This window comes from Mixophyes fleayi, chromosome 10 (assembly GCF_038048845.1).
Source record: "Mixophyes fleayi isolate aMixFle1 chromosome 10, aMixFle1.hap1, whole genome shotgun sequence".
Taxonomy (NCBI): domain Eukaryota; kingdom Metazoa; phylum Chordata; class Amphibia; order Anura; family Limnodynastidae; genus Mixophyes; species Mixophyes fleayi.
Window position 1 is genome coordinate 62,028,602 of NC_134411.1, and position 17,696 is coordinate 62,046,297.

The following is a 17,696-nucleotide window of genomic DNA, read 5'->3' on the forward strand; positions in this document are numbered from 1 at the left end:
GGAGTAAATCTGAAGCAGGATCTTTTACACGGCTCCAAAGCTTTTTTTTTAGGCTGGTCATTCTGTTATGAAACTGTTCCACAAACTAGGTCTTGCATTTATAACCATGGAGCTAGGCATATGATAAAAACATTGAACTGTTTATTACAGAAAAAACAAGAAACCAGGTGATGCAATGAACAGAGTCTGTGTCAGTGTATAGACAGATTTTCAGGTATAGCAGATTAGCAGGAATAATGCAAATGTTAGGTTACCTCCAGGAGAAGATACAGGTGATTGATTAATGCTGTACAAAGAAACAGGAACTGGCTAAGTATGGATATCCACAGAAGCAGAGAAAGCAGGGCAGTAATCCAAGGCACAAACATAAACAGGCTCAGGAACATTAATGACCAGCAAGGAAAGCTGGAAGAGGCAGGTACATGTATGAGACCCTCGGGTGTGGATGATTAACTAGCTGTGCTAGCTCACCCCTGATATTGGAAAAGACAGAACAGCAGAACCTCTAGTGTTCCACAGGTACTGCAGAGTAATATAACAATAGTGTCCAAAATAGTCCCAGAGGCAGATCATAACATTCATCATATTTCCACCATCCCGAATCCCCTTAATGTGTCCATAGACAGCATTACCCTTTCCTCTGTCTCACAAATCCACTGCCTGGGACTAATCATCAACTCCTTCCTTTCTATCACTCCCCAGATTCAATACCTCTGCAAATCATGCCACTTCCACATTTAAAACCTCTCCTGGATCACATTCAAAACCTCTCCAGGATCAGACCCCTGGATGCAACTAAGACTCTTATCCACTCGCTTGTCATCTTCTGCAACCCCTTCAGCTCAAACTTTTCACTGTCACTCTGGCAATAATGTATTGCACCTACTCACTGATTGTTACTTTCACCTGAATATTTATGTATGCATGTGTGTATTTTGTATGTAACCTTGTAAAATAATGTCACAGTGGACTTAGCTGAATGACATGAGTTTGACCTGTGCAAGTGTCAAGAGTTTTTTTTTAAAGTAACCAGGCCAGACAGATAACATCTTTGAGGCGTTACAGAGTTTGTGTAAACAGTCTGACCAGCCAGGCAGAGCAGAGGTGAGAAATCCTGTCCTTTGAGATACCAGACCCATATCTCAGGAAATAGATAACTAATTTTTAAAGCCCTGTGTCCTTCTAAGAACCATTCTGCCTGACATTGGGAAAGTTATTTTCCAAAAATGGGGGTGAGAACAGTGTGAGGAATGTTAAAATCAGCTGCCTTACCTAGTGCTTTTGTTCATTCAATGGGGAGACCTGTCTAGGTTGGAATGTGCCATCTTTCCAACTCACTCCTCTCACGACAAGTCTTAAACTAGTAAATGAATGACTCTGGGTTTTTTTTCTTATTTTATTTCTGAAACTTATTTCTGCAACTTATTTTGTATGTCTTGTTTTTACTTGTTTTGTACTTAAATCTTGGAAACATTTTTCAGATTAAATTAATTTAATCTAGCATATTCTTCATGGTTCTTTGTGAGTTATGAAGCCAAATGAGGTTCATGCTACATGTGTATGTGATTAAGTGTGAAACATTAATCAGTGGTTTTGGTGAACACAAGGACTCCATAGTAAATTCTTCAATGGGGCAGAAAAGGTGTGTTCATTGGTATGTGACTTAGGTGACTCCAGTCACGGCCAGCTGTTTCAACTTACCCTATCTGAAACAGGCTGGGCGTTCATGACAGTCAGATATAAAGAACTCACCCAGTCCTCTCCCCCATATATCTCAAACATTTTCTAGCTCAACACTCCCTCCCACCCTCCATGCTCTGTCAGCAGCCACCACCTGCCTCCCCACGATTACCTCCTCTCGCTCCCAAGTCCAAGTATTTGCCCATGCAGCTCTCCACCTCTGGAACACAACTCCTCTCCCAATCAGTCTCTCCACTTTGCTTAAAATCTTTAAATGGACTCTCAAAACACTTCAAAGCCTACAAGTTCTCCTCCTGACTCACCACTACTGCTCCCCCTCACACTGACTCACCACTTTTGTGTCACCCATTTGCCTGCCCCTTACCCTCCAGATTGTAAGCTCTTACAAGCAAGGCCATCTTCCATTGTGTTCTCTTTTCATTACCTATACCACAGCACACCAGCTTTCTTCTGTACCTCCTCCTTGCATCTCAACCCTTGGTCTCCACACCTCCCTTGTCTCCTTACCTCAATTAGTGGTTCTGGTACTGACTGCTGTGCCCATGCTCCTTGGCACAGGCTCAGCTTCTGTTGTGTTGTGTATTGTATTTTGATGTCTATATTGTATTGTCCTGTAAAGTATTGTACTGTTTTGCTGTATGCTTTCTATACAACACTGTGGACCCTTTGTGGGAAGAATAGTAATAAGAATACTTTCCTTTTTAACTAATAAAACCTGTGCCCAGGCATTTCTGTTGTGGGAAAATGATTCTGTGCTATATAACTCTTCAGCATTTATCTTGGCTTTATGCGAGGCAAGATAAAGACTGAACTTGTCCAAGTTTACTCTGCATCTATCAGACTGTTATTTGACTATAGGTCAATATGCAACATTTCAAGAATCTAGCCTCAGAAATGGATAAGGACAATAAGGCTTTATTTCATTACATTCTAGCCAGGTCTCTCGGAACACATCCAGAATCAACTATCATCTCGGTATCTGCCTACAGGACAATGGTCACATTATGAAATTAGGAAAATATATGTTTGAAAAAATACAACTTCCATTTCTTGTAATACATTATTTTTTTCTTGGGACAGATGGAACCTGAAAGGTATTTAAGGTTTAAGGTATTTAATAACCTGAATTGCCCTTAATGTAAGTTTAAATTCCACATAGAGATGTCTCAGCTGCTCCAATTGTTATCGCCAATCCATTAATAATGACTCATCAATAAAGGAGCTAACTTTAAACAATGGCCTCCAATGGCCATCTCGACCTGCTTCTTCCTAAAAAGGGTTTTTCTTCTGGATCTGTTACTAAGTCTCAACCCCTATTTTTAGCTGTAAATACTTCCTCATTTGGAGCAGGCATTATTATCTCAGCACAACAAAGCTGGAAATAGTCTTCCTGTAGCTTATTGGCTTATTGTCCTAGAGGCAACTAAGATGCTTTTAAGATGAAGCATTCAGTGAAACGTACATTAGGTTTTAGAGAAGAAGTGGTAGTATAGAGCTCAGGAGAATTTAGTTTAGGATTCAACTGATTTGAATATTACATTAGTGTATGCTCTTATTCTAGTCATAGAACTAACAATATATTCCTCAAGGGCATGGATGGCAGAACACTTTGCAAAATATTCCTAAGATTATCATCAGTTTGAGCTAAACTATTCAAGCTGGTCTGGACATTTTGATATTAATTAAAACATCTTAATAATAATAAACATCGATCTACCATACTTTGAAGTTAGAATTTACCACTTCATATGAGTCCATCGGTCTTATTACAATTGTCTTCTGCCTTTCCCCCTTCTTTCCCCTTCCCTGCCTCCGTCCCCCTACTCTCCCTCTCTCCCCTGGGTTTTTCTGTCTGTCCACCCCTCTCCTTAGATTGTACGCTCCTCTGAGCAGGGCCATCTCTCCTCCTGTTTCCACCACTTCTAACTCTGCTCTCCAGCTACTTAACCCTCCTCCTCAAGGGCCCTCCTCCCCCCTCTGGGGGTCTCCCTGTCTTCCGTGCCCTCCTTTTTGGGCCCCGTCGTTTGCGGATCCTCCCCCCAATCCCCCGCCCTCTCTAGCTGTGCATTGAGCTTACTGAGTTACTATGCTTAATGTTTACTGTACTGTGCTGTCTCACCTTGTATTGTAATTTGTTTGTCCCTGTACGGCGCTACGGACACCTTGTGGCGCCCTATAAATAAAAATTAATAATAATAATAATCGTGGTCCCAAGCACTACCGCACATGAGAACTCTTTACCAATTACCATATACTAATTCTAGCTGAGCTTTATGCTCAAGTGACAAATAATTTTGATCTATGATGATTTATGTGTAATTTATATAATGTCTATTTAAATGATGTTTTGGAGATTATCTGTTGTCACTATTGATAAGATTAATAAAATCCTGCAAATGGCAATACGATCCTCTATTAGCGAACCCATTTCTTTAGCAGTAGTGTTTCGTACAGGACTTTTCACTTATATAACAACTTAACAGAATAAATCCTTTTTAGCTGCACCATTATATTAATTAAGTGTATCGAGGTACACCCCATATACCATTCGCTTCTTAAAGGATCAGTGATATACTCACATTGCAGCATACGCTTTTATAACATTAAATTAGAATTAATCCTGTTTTCAGCTGCACTATTGGGAACGCTATTGGACTGTAGTATTATCCTGGAACATGCTAACTATATCAACTGATAAGATTGTAATCTCTAATATTATACACATTTTGAAGGGCTAATGATTTATTCCTGTTAACATTGCGGCGTACAGTTGATAATAGTTAACTATAACAATACCATTATGGACCCCTCCTTTTAAATAATCACATCAATTTAGTGGTAGAATCTTGCAAGAGTGCACAATACTATCTTTTAATATCATACACACTCTAACATTTGCATGTTCTTTTCCGATTTTTCTAAGTTATTCATTAGACAATATACCTCTTGCAAGTGGATCAATGATAGCTACTCTATCTCCATCTGTATTATTATAACTAGCTATGAGTGAATTATAGTTCTCTTGCGCCTCTATTAGTTTTCCATTGCAATACTACTATTGCTGTATATAATTGATACTTTAGAGCAGGGGTGTCCAACCTTTTATATTCCCTGGGCCACATTGGCAGACGACGAGTTGGTTTGGGCCGCACATAAGATACACTAACAATAACGATAGCTGATCATCCAAAAAAACATAGAAAACATAGTTAACATATATATATATATATATATATATATATATATATATATATATATATATATATATACGAGAGAAAAAGTGATATGTATATATATATATATATATATATATATATATATATATATATATAAAAACAGTGATAAAAGACAACGGCGCTTAGTGTATTCACACAGTCACGTGAATATATTGTGCTTATATATAAAAAGATTCACATACAGTAGGCTGCTTCACCTTAATACATCAATTGCGGATGTGGCACCTAGATAAATACAAAAAAGGAGCGCCAAACATAGTGTGATAACGTCAATTAATAACACAGTGACCATATATTCCAAATTGGTCTCGTACCAAAAACAGAAGATAAAATCGCTTATCTGGATAATAATATATGTGCAGGTGCCCGTTGGCCTAACCTGGCTCTTGCAGCTTTCAACGGCAGCATGGGGAACCATGAAAGCTCTTTTGCCTTCTCCCTGCTGCTACTTTGGTGGATCTGCTCCAACATTCTTCTCTGCTTGAGTCAGGCATCTTCTGTCTTCTTCGCTTGATCTCGTTGTCTTCCTCTCTGTCTCCATCGTGTCCGCCGTCTTTTCTTCTTTGCTTGTCATTGGCATATTCTTTGCTTGCTCGCAGAGATCCTCTGATACAGAAATTGTGTATATGAATGTATTTTACATATAAGAAAAGCTCTTGAAAAGTTAAATCTTGAATTTATGGGTATGCTTTTGTAATTGATATAACTCAATATGAAATTAATGTAATGTGTGTAACTTAATTTATCCATTTTTTTATATATTAGACTAAGAAATGTTCTCCCCTCTGCTAAGTATGTATCAATTATTTCTATCTTTATTTTAACAATATACTAACTCCTTTTTCAGGTACTTTATTTTAATAATCATTTTCTTCTATGATTTTTGTGACTTTTTTTTATTTGATGTTGAATTAGTCCAATAGGTCCAATTATTAAATGCATTTGTGGTGCTATCATCGGCCGATATATGATGGTAATTCTCTTTCACTACCTTTACAGAGAGTGTTGCCAAGTCCGATGCAGAGATAGATGAGACCCCCTCTACGTTACAAGGTCCCAAATAACTGTTCGCTTTTAAACCAGTGATGTTTATTATTGGGTGTCAGGGAAAGGAGCCCAGAAAGGAATTAGGTAGTTTGTTGGCTAACAATACTAATAAATTATTAAATAAATTATGCTAAACAAATCAGTACAATAGTTTTAAATTATGATATACATTACTTTAAAATCTTAATAAATAAATTACCACACAGAAGAATCTACTAAATGTGTACACAAGTCTTTTTTTTTCTTAAATGCACGTTTATTATTTAAGATGGATCCCTTTAGTAGTCCAGAACTACTCCATACTAATCAAAGTTTGGCTGTATTGTCAAATGTGCTGTAGCAATAAATAGTTTATCTCTTACTTTGTTTATATCTCTTTTTTTTAAAGTTTATTTTACATTTTCATTACTGACTGTAATGTTAGTGCTGTTGAATGCGTAGCACTGGCATCTTTGGGTCATATTAGTTACCTGTCCCTTTACTTTACAGATACTTTGGTATTCTTAATCCATTTATCTGGAATAACAATCTCTAAATTGTTGGCACTCAGAGTCTCTAATTTTTCTCCCTGGATGCTGATGGTAGGTTTACTGGGCTGTCACTCTAGTTTCTGCTCCACTTTCCCAACTCAACGCTCTCCTCTATACATATTTCTGTACTTCTACTGCTTCTGCAATCCATTTATTCATCCTCTCCCTCTAATGCTACACCCCTTTATGCTTCTCCGTAGTCTGATAAAAATGTATCTTTGTAAGGCTCTTTTCCACTAGTCACTGCGCCTGATTCATTAAGGAACTTAGGCAAGAAATGAATTAAGTTTTCCTACTTAAGTTTTCTGGACAAAACCATATTGCAATGCAAGGGGTGCAAATTAGTTTATTATTTTGCACATAAGGAAAATACTGGCTGTGTTTTCATGTAGCTCTATGTAACTTACTCATTTTTTTTGCCTAAGTTCATTGATGAATCAGACCCTTACTCTTTATTATGATCCCTTAACTCTCACGGTCTTTAGTTCCTCTCTGTAACTTTATGTATTTTCAACCTATCTCCTCTGAGTGGTTTGCTGCACCCTTGATTCTCTCCTTCTTATTTTATCTATCTACCCCTTATCATTGGCCTTTATTTCAACATATTTTTTCTCCCCTTATCTATTCCTTCTTTCTCTTCTCTCTCTCATCTGTGCCTGTTTTCCCTGTGTTTTCCTCCTCACAACCATTTCTGTTTATCCTCTGACCTGCTCTCTTTGTTTCCACTGTTTCTTGGTCTCCTCTCTAGCCACAGCTCCTCTTTCTTGCTTGTCCTGGGTCTGATTAAGTTTGTGAAAAGAGTCAGATGGTTTAAACCAAACCATTCACATCTGAAGCTCAGTCTTCAGTGGTGAAAAATAGAGAAGTTTCGGGAGTCTTGTTCCTACCCCATGATCGGGTGTTCAGTTCTCATTGTAGGCCCAAGCAGTCAGGATGCTCCTGTGCCTGACAGCAGCATCAGTCGTCTGCAAATTTTATGTTTAATTTCTCAGTCTTATTTATAGAAATTCCATAATAAATACAGTTTAACATATGATAAAAGCTGTTCTGTCCTCACTAAAAACTTCCCTTTGGTCTGAGAATAATCAGACAGACAGCATAACATCTCCTACTTTAAAATTCCAGTCTAGATGTGGAGGTCTGAAGCATGGTGTTTATTTTAGTAGTAAAGAACATGTGAGATCAAGTGGTAAAACTGTAATAAATGTTGGGTAGAATGCAATCCCAATATGAACAGATATAATGCAATGCAAACATGAAAACATAGCATAACTGCATATCTTGACAGAAAATCTTACCATTGATGCTGTGCTAAGGGGAGGAATATACTAGATCTCTGACGTAACATGTTAGAACTAAGATGGTGACTTCCTGTTATTTACCCAAGGTGCATTAAGAACTAACTATGGAAGCCTGAGTGTTCAGTTAAGCTGATGCCACTAGATGGGGTTTACACAGAAATGCATGAATATGTAAAACAACAATGCTAAAGGCATAACAACAGCTTATACCATATTACTTTTATATATTTTTAACAGTTTTTTATATGGCTATATTAAGTAGTGCTTTACAGAGGATATTGAATCATTCAGGTAAGTTCATGCCAAATTGGCGCTGACAATCTATATTCTATATCATGCAGACACACACACATACTTGTTTTTATTGCATAGTGATACCTATGTCGGGAACATGCATCATAAATAACCCCCTTTTGTAATGTCCAACAAGACATTCAAATGGGTATGTTTAGGAACTGTTTGACACCAAAGTTTCCCATACTTTCAAACTTTTCCTCGTTGGCTTCAGGGAGATCCTGGGGAAGTGGGCGTACGGGGATGGGGCTTGACGAATCGCATCATTTTGGGGCTACGATGACACGATATTTGCATAATTATGCCCCACCCCCTACCACTTATCTATTGCGGGAGCGTAAACCGGGAGATTGCCCTGCTCTCCCGGGAGGTCTCCCAGAAATGCGATAGGCTCCCGGACATGCTGGGAGAGAAGGCAACTATGCGTTAAAGAAAAGCAGTTAATGGATCTCTAGAGTCTGAAGTGTCTTTTACATTTCTGTCTCCATTACTTAAGTCATGTTGTCTTACCTGTCAGTCTTTGATTAAATCTTAGTCTCCATGAAAATGGCCACCTCAATAGGCATCAATACATGGACATAGGACACAATTTCTGAACTGTGTCATCATGCCACAGATGGTGAAGCCAACCACGTCTTGTACTGGCTCAGCATTAGGGAGAATGCCAGACTCTTCAGGGAGTGAGGGAGATCACCCCTATTTCAGGGAGTCTCCCTGACATTCAGGGAGAGTTGGCAGGTATGAAGTTACCACTTGAAATTTTCAGATTGACCTAAACCAAATAATTGACATCTCACTGTCTTTTGGGGACAGTTTCATGTTTTCTGGTTATCTGAGGACATCCATACAGTCATATTACACCAGAACCTAGCAATAGCTAGTCAAACAGTATATAATCATGGAAAACCACTGCGTATCGATTCAGCTATTATTATTTCTCTTTATAGCTGTTATCAGTTACTTAATGTAGAATTTCACAGCTAACCAGTTTCACTCCCTCAGTGAGGAAGGCTCAGCCATAATATATGTGATGCAGTCATATTTTCTGGGCATCCTGTATGTCTGAATAAACTTCATCATGTGCTTCTCCACAGCTTTGACCTCCTCTTAGTCCAAGGTTTTTCCCCCACACTTCTTTACAACCTGAAAAGAAGTAGAATTGTCTGCTATAGGTGATTCTGTGAAACACAGAGAAGATAACATTCTTTGAGTAACACAGCACTATGCTAGACCAACTTTTGGAAACCTTGGCTTTGCCTGGGTACCATGGTGCCAGATCCTTACATCGTCTACCTTCTGAAAGGAAAGTGTTGACAGCGTGCATCCCCATTTTATTCTCTGGTTCAGTGGACTGCTCATCCTTCGACTCCTCACTCTGTAGCTGGATCAGTTCTAAAGAAGAATGAACATATAAGTTATTTATTTAAAAGGTAAAAATCAAAAACAAATATCGTATATATCTTGAGAGCCACTTATAGTTTGCTTGGTACGTTGAAGGGTACCTTCTGGGAGATGGTAATACTGACAGTGCACCCTGATGTCGTGCCCATGAAAGTCTGCTAATTAACCTATTTTGGGTTAGTTTGGGTTGAGAATTTTTCCAAGAGTAGAAACATACTTTCAAAGCTTTATGGAAGTATTTGGGGATTTTTTGCTCCACATTTCTGAGTAAAGCTGGGTACACACTACACTGTTTTCGACCAATAATCGGCTGAATCAGCCGACATACGACCGCTCGTTCAAAAATCGGGTCAGTGTGTACAGTGACATGATGGTGGAAAGTCTGCCCAAATGGACGATTGTCGTCTCATTTGGTTGGTCGTACCATTTAATATTTTCGTTCCAATCTGATTTCCGCTGTGTAGTGTGTATAAACTTCCGACCGATGTTGCTTCAGTGAGTACGAAATTGCAATCATTGCTCACAACAACATGGCTATAAAAAGTCGCTAAAGGGACGTCCGCTCTTCCCTTCATCATTCTAAACAAGGCTAGTGTGTACCATCGATCGCATGTAAAATCGCTTGGCATAAAAAGTTGGTCGAAATTTCTGTAGTGTGTACCCAGCTTAACAAGGCATATGCCATCAGAGTCTCTGCAATATGACAAAGCAGCAGGTCTTTCAAGCATGTAGACATTTTCAGAGGCGACTCCACATTCTTCACGCTTCACTGCAAGAAGTTCTATTGCACTTTGCATGGCTAGTGTCAGTAGGATTGCAACTTTCCTACCTCGTTTTCCTTGGATTTCAGTTCTTGTAAAGTGATGACAGATCTTCTTCTCAAGATCAGAATGCACTAGAGCAATATCTTTATGGAGATCCAAAGTATCTCTGGAAGAAAAGGTAGTTAACAGCATCTTGGCAATTTCCCTTTCCCTTCTTCCAAGCCCAGTTTTTAAGCAGAGGCTTTGTGGATTCATTGCTGTGGCACTCTTACTGTTTCTCATCAAGATAAAAGTGCATCTTTTTCACATCTTCAGTGAAAGATAAGAGCTGAGGCCATTTCAACTCCTTCAGAGTTTTTAAGGCAACCAATGAGATCAGCTTATTCCATCTTGCCACATAGATCTTTCTGAAGTTGTGGGCATTTTCCACTATAGCAGTGTAGCCCTCATAACTGCTCAGCATTCCACAATGCTAAAAATCTTGTGCAAGCCCTGTCTAACCTTCAGTGCCAGTGAGGGAGTCTTGAATATACTGATTTCTTTGTCATAACCATTTACTTACTTTCCATTTACTACATGCAGAAAGTTTGATGGAATGGTAAAGTCTTCCATCTACTCCATAGGGGTAGCTGTTCTGGCATGTAATGGTAGTCTTTCTGGCGAATGTACATGTGTTTGCCGATATCCGATCAGATTTGGTTGTACAGATGGTGCCCCACCTGCATGATGCATGTGTCATTTTTAATTGTGAATAAAATTTCATCTTGAGTAATATCGTTCTAAAGATTACAAAAGTCACTATTGATCTAGGTGGAGCAGGCTGAGCAAAGACATACAGAGAGTGTATTCTGTTTTTACCAGGTTTAAGTTTGTCGCACTTATGGTTTAGCTTACATTGGCAGGGGCAAACACAGGATTTTTAAGAGGGGGTTTCCTCCCCCCCCAAAAAATATATAGAGAGAGAGAGCTGCTGCGCATGCGTCCGCTCATACGCAGCAGCTCCATTTTGGCGATGCTGTACTGTACAGCAGACGCGGTGCTGTCAAAAACGCATTTGTGACAGCGCTGTGGCTGCTGAACAGTACTGGGCAATGTTTAGTGCCTGTTCATTCGCGGAGGGGAGCGGTTTCTGGAGAACCAGAAACCCCCCTTGCGTGCGCCCCTGATTGCATCACACAGGTATTTTCTTGGTAACAAGCCTTAGCAAGTAGCGCAGTGCATGAAAACTTTGGGAACCATGTCTTTTTCTGGTTGTTTGCATGGAATCAGAACACTCCTTTATGTCATTAGAGTTGTGTGCAAAGTTACCTTGTTTCTGTAAGTGTTCAAATTGCATGGACCTTTCCTATAAGTGCTTGGGAAATTTATGGGCCCAATCAGCTTCAGTCTCATTACGGTGAACATGCTCGATATTCCAGGCTATTTTTGAGACAGGTTTCTCACAGTATAAGCTGTACAGCATTTTGTTATATACTCTTGATCCATCACTTGTTTTGGAAAGTGTTTGGACTGACACCACATAGATTGTCTGTCTTTTGTGTTTAAAGCACTGCTGGCAACAGGTAGAGAATCACTGTGGATACAACAAGTCTCTCTGTTCTTTAGTTTATTTTCACTTCCCCACAATGATACATCACCACTGCTGTTGCTGATGTCTGACCCACTCTCCTCTAATAGGTCAGAGTCATACTCGTCTCCACTGCTCTCCAGGCTATAATCTGAGCCGCACAACAAACAAAAAATCCCAATAGGGATAAATGGTGCACACTGGAGAATAGCTGGGGATCACAACTAATACAAGTGTAGGAGATAAAAGGGGGAAATGGAAAAAAATAATAATAGTGGGTAGACTCCTTCGCTGCTGCAGACCCACGGTGGGCAGCTCACTCCCACCAAAGGTAAATAATTACACAGAAAACAATGGATAAGGGTCGCGCTGCTAGAGGTCAAAATAATGCAAACAAGGTCAAAAAACTCAATAGTACGGAGGTTCTCCTATCGAGCGAAGAGAGACAATGCACAATATTCCAAATGGATATAACTATACATTTAATATAATTGGCACTAAATTGACATTCAAAATATAGACTTAAAATAAACAAATTCTTTTACAAACATCTGTTCCGGAATCCTCAAAGAGGACCAATAAAGTCAATACTTCCATGACAAGGAGTTGTACTAGCAATGTACCAGACTCAATAGATGACACGCTTTATGCAGAGGACCCAGTTGGTCCTGTCTTGAATACGGTCCCACAGGTCAATGTCGTGCCCTCTGGATCCTCTCTTCCCTCTTCATCTTCGGCGTTTTTTTTAGGGAGAGGTCATCTTCCCAGCCTAAATGTATTAAGAACAGAAGGGTTAAATTCAGCTACCCCCAAAAGAACAAGAGAGGAAGAGTTCGAGGGTCCAGAGGAGGCGCCGCAAAAACACATAAAAAATGTACGCCGCTATTAAGCGGAAAAGGTATTTTCAATCTTTCTTCAAAGAAATTAACACCAGCTGACTTCACATTGCTATAAAAAGGTCTCACGTTTGCTCCTTCAACAAAACCAAATCTATTCAATCTATTTGTGGATCTGAATAGATACATCAGAACCTTAAGCAGAAAACGATACTTTGCCATTAAAGCTATCAAAAAGGCTAAATCAGATACATCTCCCATTATCCTAGATGATGGTGATGATACAGCACTATCCGTTATGGAATCGCTGAGGTTGGAGAATGAGAATCCTGAGTCTACTTCTGAGATATAACTTTTCAACATCAATGTCTCCACATCTGCACACAGATTTAAGAATCCATCAGTTTTTTACCCCCTGCAATACAGGGGTCCATATATTGAAAGCTTCTTTAAGAGCACCATGGAAGATTTTCAGCGCATTTGTGAGTCGGCTTCACATAAACCCATTAAAGACAATTTAACCTTCCAAGAAAGATCAGCCATTAAGAGTTTGATGGAAGATACTACCATCATAGTCAAACTGGTGGATAAGGGTGGTGGTACGATGATACAGAATGCTTCCGATTACTATGCGGAAGCAATGAGGCAGTTAAGTGATAAGCGATTTTATGTTCAATTGACATATGACCCCACCTTAGTGTTTCAAGAGAAACTCCATGGCATATTGGATCAAGCCTTAACATCTAGCATCATTACAAAAGAAACGTATTGGTTCCTATTTTCTAAACATCCTATAATACCAACATACTACCATTTGCCTAAAATCCATAAAACCCTTGTGTCCCCACCGGGGAGACCCATTATCTCCGGTGTAGGCAATTTGTCTTTTTATGTGGACACTCATCTTCAACCCATTGTGACAACGTTAAAATCTCATATTAAGGACACTACCTCTTTTTTACGGTTGATTCATAATATTGATTGGAAACCCTCATTTTATTTTATTACCTGTGATGTAGAAGCACTCTACTCAAATATACCCCATGCTATGGGTTTAGAAGCCATAAAACATTTTTGAACAAACAAGAGAATTATGACTGTAGATCTTCCGAATATCTTTTGTTATCCATAGAGTTCATTCTGAACCACAATTATTTTTTGTTTGATTCTAAATATTATCTACAGATCAGGGGGACGGCCATGGGGACCAGGTTCACCCCGAGTTATGCAAATCTTTATATGGGGCTTCTGGAAGACCAATACATATGGGATTCCCCCTTTGGGGCGAACCTGGTCCTCTATGGCCGTTATATCGATGACATTTTTTTCATTTGGGATGGGGATCTTTCTACTATGGAATTATTTTTTGATCATCTTAATTCAAACTCCTTTGGACTTCGGTTCACTACCAGTTTCCACCCCACAACAATTAATTTTTTAGATATTACAGTTAAAATCATTGATAATCAAATAGTAACCACCAATTATTCTAAAGATGTTGACTCTCTCGTTTTCTTCATTATAAGAGTAACCATCACAAACTCTGGAGAGACAATATCCCCAGGGGTCAATTTTTGCGTGTCAGAAGAAACTGTTCACAACCGGAAGAATTTGTTGTCCACGCTAAGAAGCTGTATATGGCATTTCAACAACAGGGTTACCCAGACTCTATCTTAGATAAGGCACTATTGGATGTAAGTCAGATTGCCAGATCTGATTTACTTATTCAATCAAATAAAATCAAGAATCCGGCGAAGAATTCCAGAACATGCACTTTTGTTACATAGTACAATTCTGCAGCAAGAGACATTAGGAGTACCATCAATAAAAATGCCTCTCTGCTGAAACTTGATGACTATATAGGCCACGAAATTGAGACCAAGAACATCGTGGTCTTTAGAAGATCGAAAAATCTCAAAGAAACACTAGCGCCCAGTTTATTCAAACATTTTGATAAAACCCAATGTACCGCAAAGGCTACCGAACTTGCTGATAGGTGGCTAAGTAGATCGAATGGATTTTACAAATGTGGGAAGTTAAGATGTATTACGTGTAATTTTGTGGATCATAGAGTGAGTGAGTTCTCCTCCTTTACACTAGGTGACAGCTTTCCCATCAAGAAAATTATGGATTGTCAATCCACCTTTGTAATTTATCTTTTCAATTGCGCCTGTGGAATCCAATATGTAGGACGCACTACTAGATCCTTGAATACACGCTTCTTGGAGCACAGACGCAATATACTTAACAAAGTAAAAACACACAGCCTTTCGTCACATATCAGGACTTGCCAAGCTGGTAATTTATCTGGTCTTAAGATAAGAGCAATTGAGCAAATTGAAAAAACAAAAAGAGAAGGTAATAGATTTAATTTACTCTGTAGACGGGAGGCGTTCTGGATCTTCAAACCGAACACCTTGGCCCCACAAGGCTTAAATGACAGCATAGATCTTAACAACGTTTAATGACGTCACATGTGCATATATATATATATATATATATATATATATATATATATATGTATATATGTATATATATATATATATATATATATATATATATGTGTATATATGTGATGTTCATTACCTTCTGATCTGGAGTGGGTTTCAATATTACTAATAATAATCCTCCTCAGCTATTTTGATCTTAGTGCCATTTATGATGATTTTTTTGTATAACTATAAATGAACCTTTAAGCTCTATTTTTCTCAGAAAGTTAAAACCCTTCTTTTTATATTTTTGTATTGTGGTATCACTGATACTCAGTAATGTTTTGATATTGGTGGTGTGTAATTTACACACCTATTGTTATGTTATAGTAAGAGTTGTCTGTATTGTGTATACTCATCATGTCACAATGTATACTTTACTAGGTCTATGTTATTCTTTTAATAATACAATGGAAAGGGCTGCGCTCAACCCCAAATCAGGTAAGAGCAGCAATACTCAGGAATCCCTTCCTGTAAGTCACAACATATCCATATACACAATGTATTGCGCTCAATTGCCAAAAATGCATACGAACATGATCAAAATGTCAGTGGATAATAAATCAAGGACATACAGTCTAGTCCTAATATTAAATGATGATAGGAAGCCAATGAGGCTAATGATGTTGCAATATATGGTCAAATGTATAATGACAAGGTATAAATATTGAACTAAACGTCCACTATATTATGTAAGTGACCAGATGTTAATCAAAATATATTGGAACCGGATAATGTTAAAGACCAGGGATTTAATAGACAATGGTTATAGAATATAAAATCATAGAATCAATAAAAACAGAAATAACCACAGATGAAGGCAGTAATACAATAAAATATAAATGGTCAATAAAAAAGTCAATGCTGAGTCCAAGGGGATTCCAATATGAACCAAAAAATAAAAAAAAAAAAAACCAATGATTGAAAAAAGCCTCATCAGAGGCTTTTTTCAATCATTGGATTTTATTTTAATTTTTTGTGACATTTGGATAGTAACTTTATCATCTACTCAATCGGAATTTCACTTAAGGGTTCATATTGGAATCCCCTTGGACTCAGCATACCAATGCCCTCCCTGTAGCATACCAATGCCGCCCCCTGTAGCATACCAAGGGAGGGTAGTAGACGGAGGGACGGTGCACCCGATCGGCTGTTGGAGGGGAGGGCAGCGGTGGCGATCAATAGCCCCTCCCCACTATCTGTGGATCTCTTTGAAAATGTACGTCGGCCGTGGAAGGTATGCTCAGCCGTTGCCCCACAGCATTATTAATTGCACCAAACTTCTGTGGCGCCCACCAATTCATCAAGCCCTGCCCCTCCGCTTATATCCCATCTGTAAACTCCCAGAGGGGCACTGCAATAGGTTGTCAAGTATGGGCTACCATTTTTGTGGGCTAAATGAGAATCTAGTAAAAAAATGAATGAGAGATCTAAGTAGCATTTGTTTACTCTTTTTAGCATGTTTTGCTACTTGTAGCCACTGTAGAAGGCTGCATTTTTTTAATGTAAGTTATCTTTATATGAGTTAATAAATGAGTACTCTTTAATCTAAAAAGTTATTTTAATGTTATATTCTGCAACAGCTGTAAACTATTGCTAGGGATTTATCCAGTTATTTTTTTATTTAAAAATATCTATAATGTATATCATGAATACTTGCAGTTAAATACAGTTGGCGGCCATCTCTCTAACAAGCAAAATTCAATTACAGAGCTTAGTGGTTTGGTATGTCTGCTGATAAATAGATCATGAATGTGCTTTGTAAACCTGACTTGAGGTATTTGTTAAACTCATTAGTCGTTTATTTCTCCCAGGTGCTTTTCTAATCCCATATACGCTATTCCTAATCATTGCCGGAATGCCACTTTTCTACATGGAATTAGCTCTTGGACAATATAACAGAGAAGGCGCAGCCACGGTATGGAAAATTTGTCCCTGTTTCAAAGGCAAGTAACCTACTTTGTTTTTATTCACAAATGTGATAATATACCAGACAGAATTAACTGAAATTTCAAGCTCAGTTTCTACTTATGTATTTGTTACTTTAGATAGACAACTGCATTACAGACTGACTCTACTGCATTGTGCTGAATTCTAGAGCTTAAATGAAGAGTTGTATCTTGTGCGAAGAAAGTCATATTAAACTCTTTATATATAGACATTGGCAATCCTAGCGTTGCAAATTCTAGATTGACATTAAAGCAGGGTCATGCTGTATATATATGAAAGCAAATATTCAAACACACAATAAATGTATACCATCCTAATAGTAGTAATGAGCAAAAGTTTAAAAATTGTTCCATGGTCTATTCGCATCATTACTCCCCTAGGCTGGTGCAAATAATATGGGTTTAAAAGATGTATCAAGGTTGTGTTTGCTCACAATTCAGTGAATGTACCATTACTGTACTTAACCTACTTTAGAACGCCCCTTCCATCCCCATCACGTGTTTTTGTGGCTATGCAGAGCGAAATCATGCAATTAGGGCTACACAACTCTGCATCAGCCCTTAAGTGTTCCCAATCCTAC

General features: G+C 38.5%; 1 protein-coding gene across 1 annotated transcript in view; it reads left to right on the top strand.

Moving 5' to 3' along the window:
* The window catches only part of SLC6A2 (solute carrier family 6 member 2), a 548,687-nt gene that overhangs the window by 136,467 nt on the left and 394,524 nt on the right, over window positions 1-17,696 (top strand). Inside the window, exon 2 of the mRNA XM_075188836.1 lies at window positions 16,981-17,112. Coding sequence (XP_075044937.1) covers window positions 16,981-17,112 — 132 coding nt within the window. The remainder of the gene's footprint in view (window positions 1-16,980; window positions 17,113-17,696) is intronic.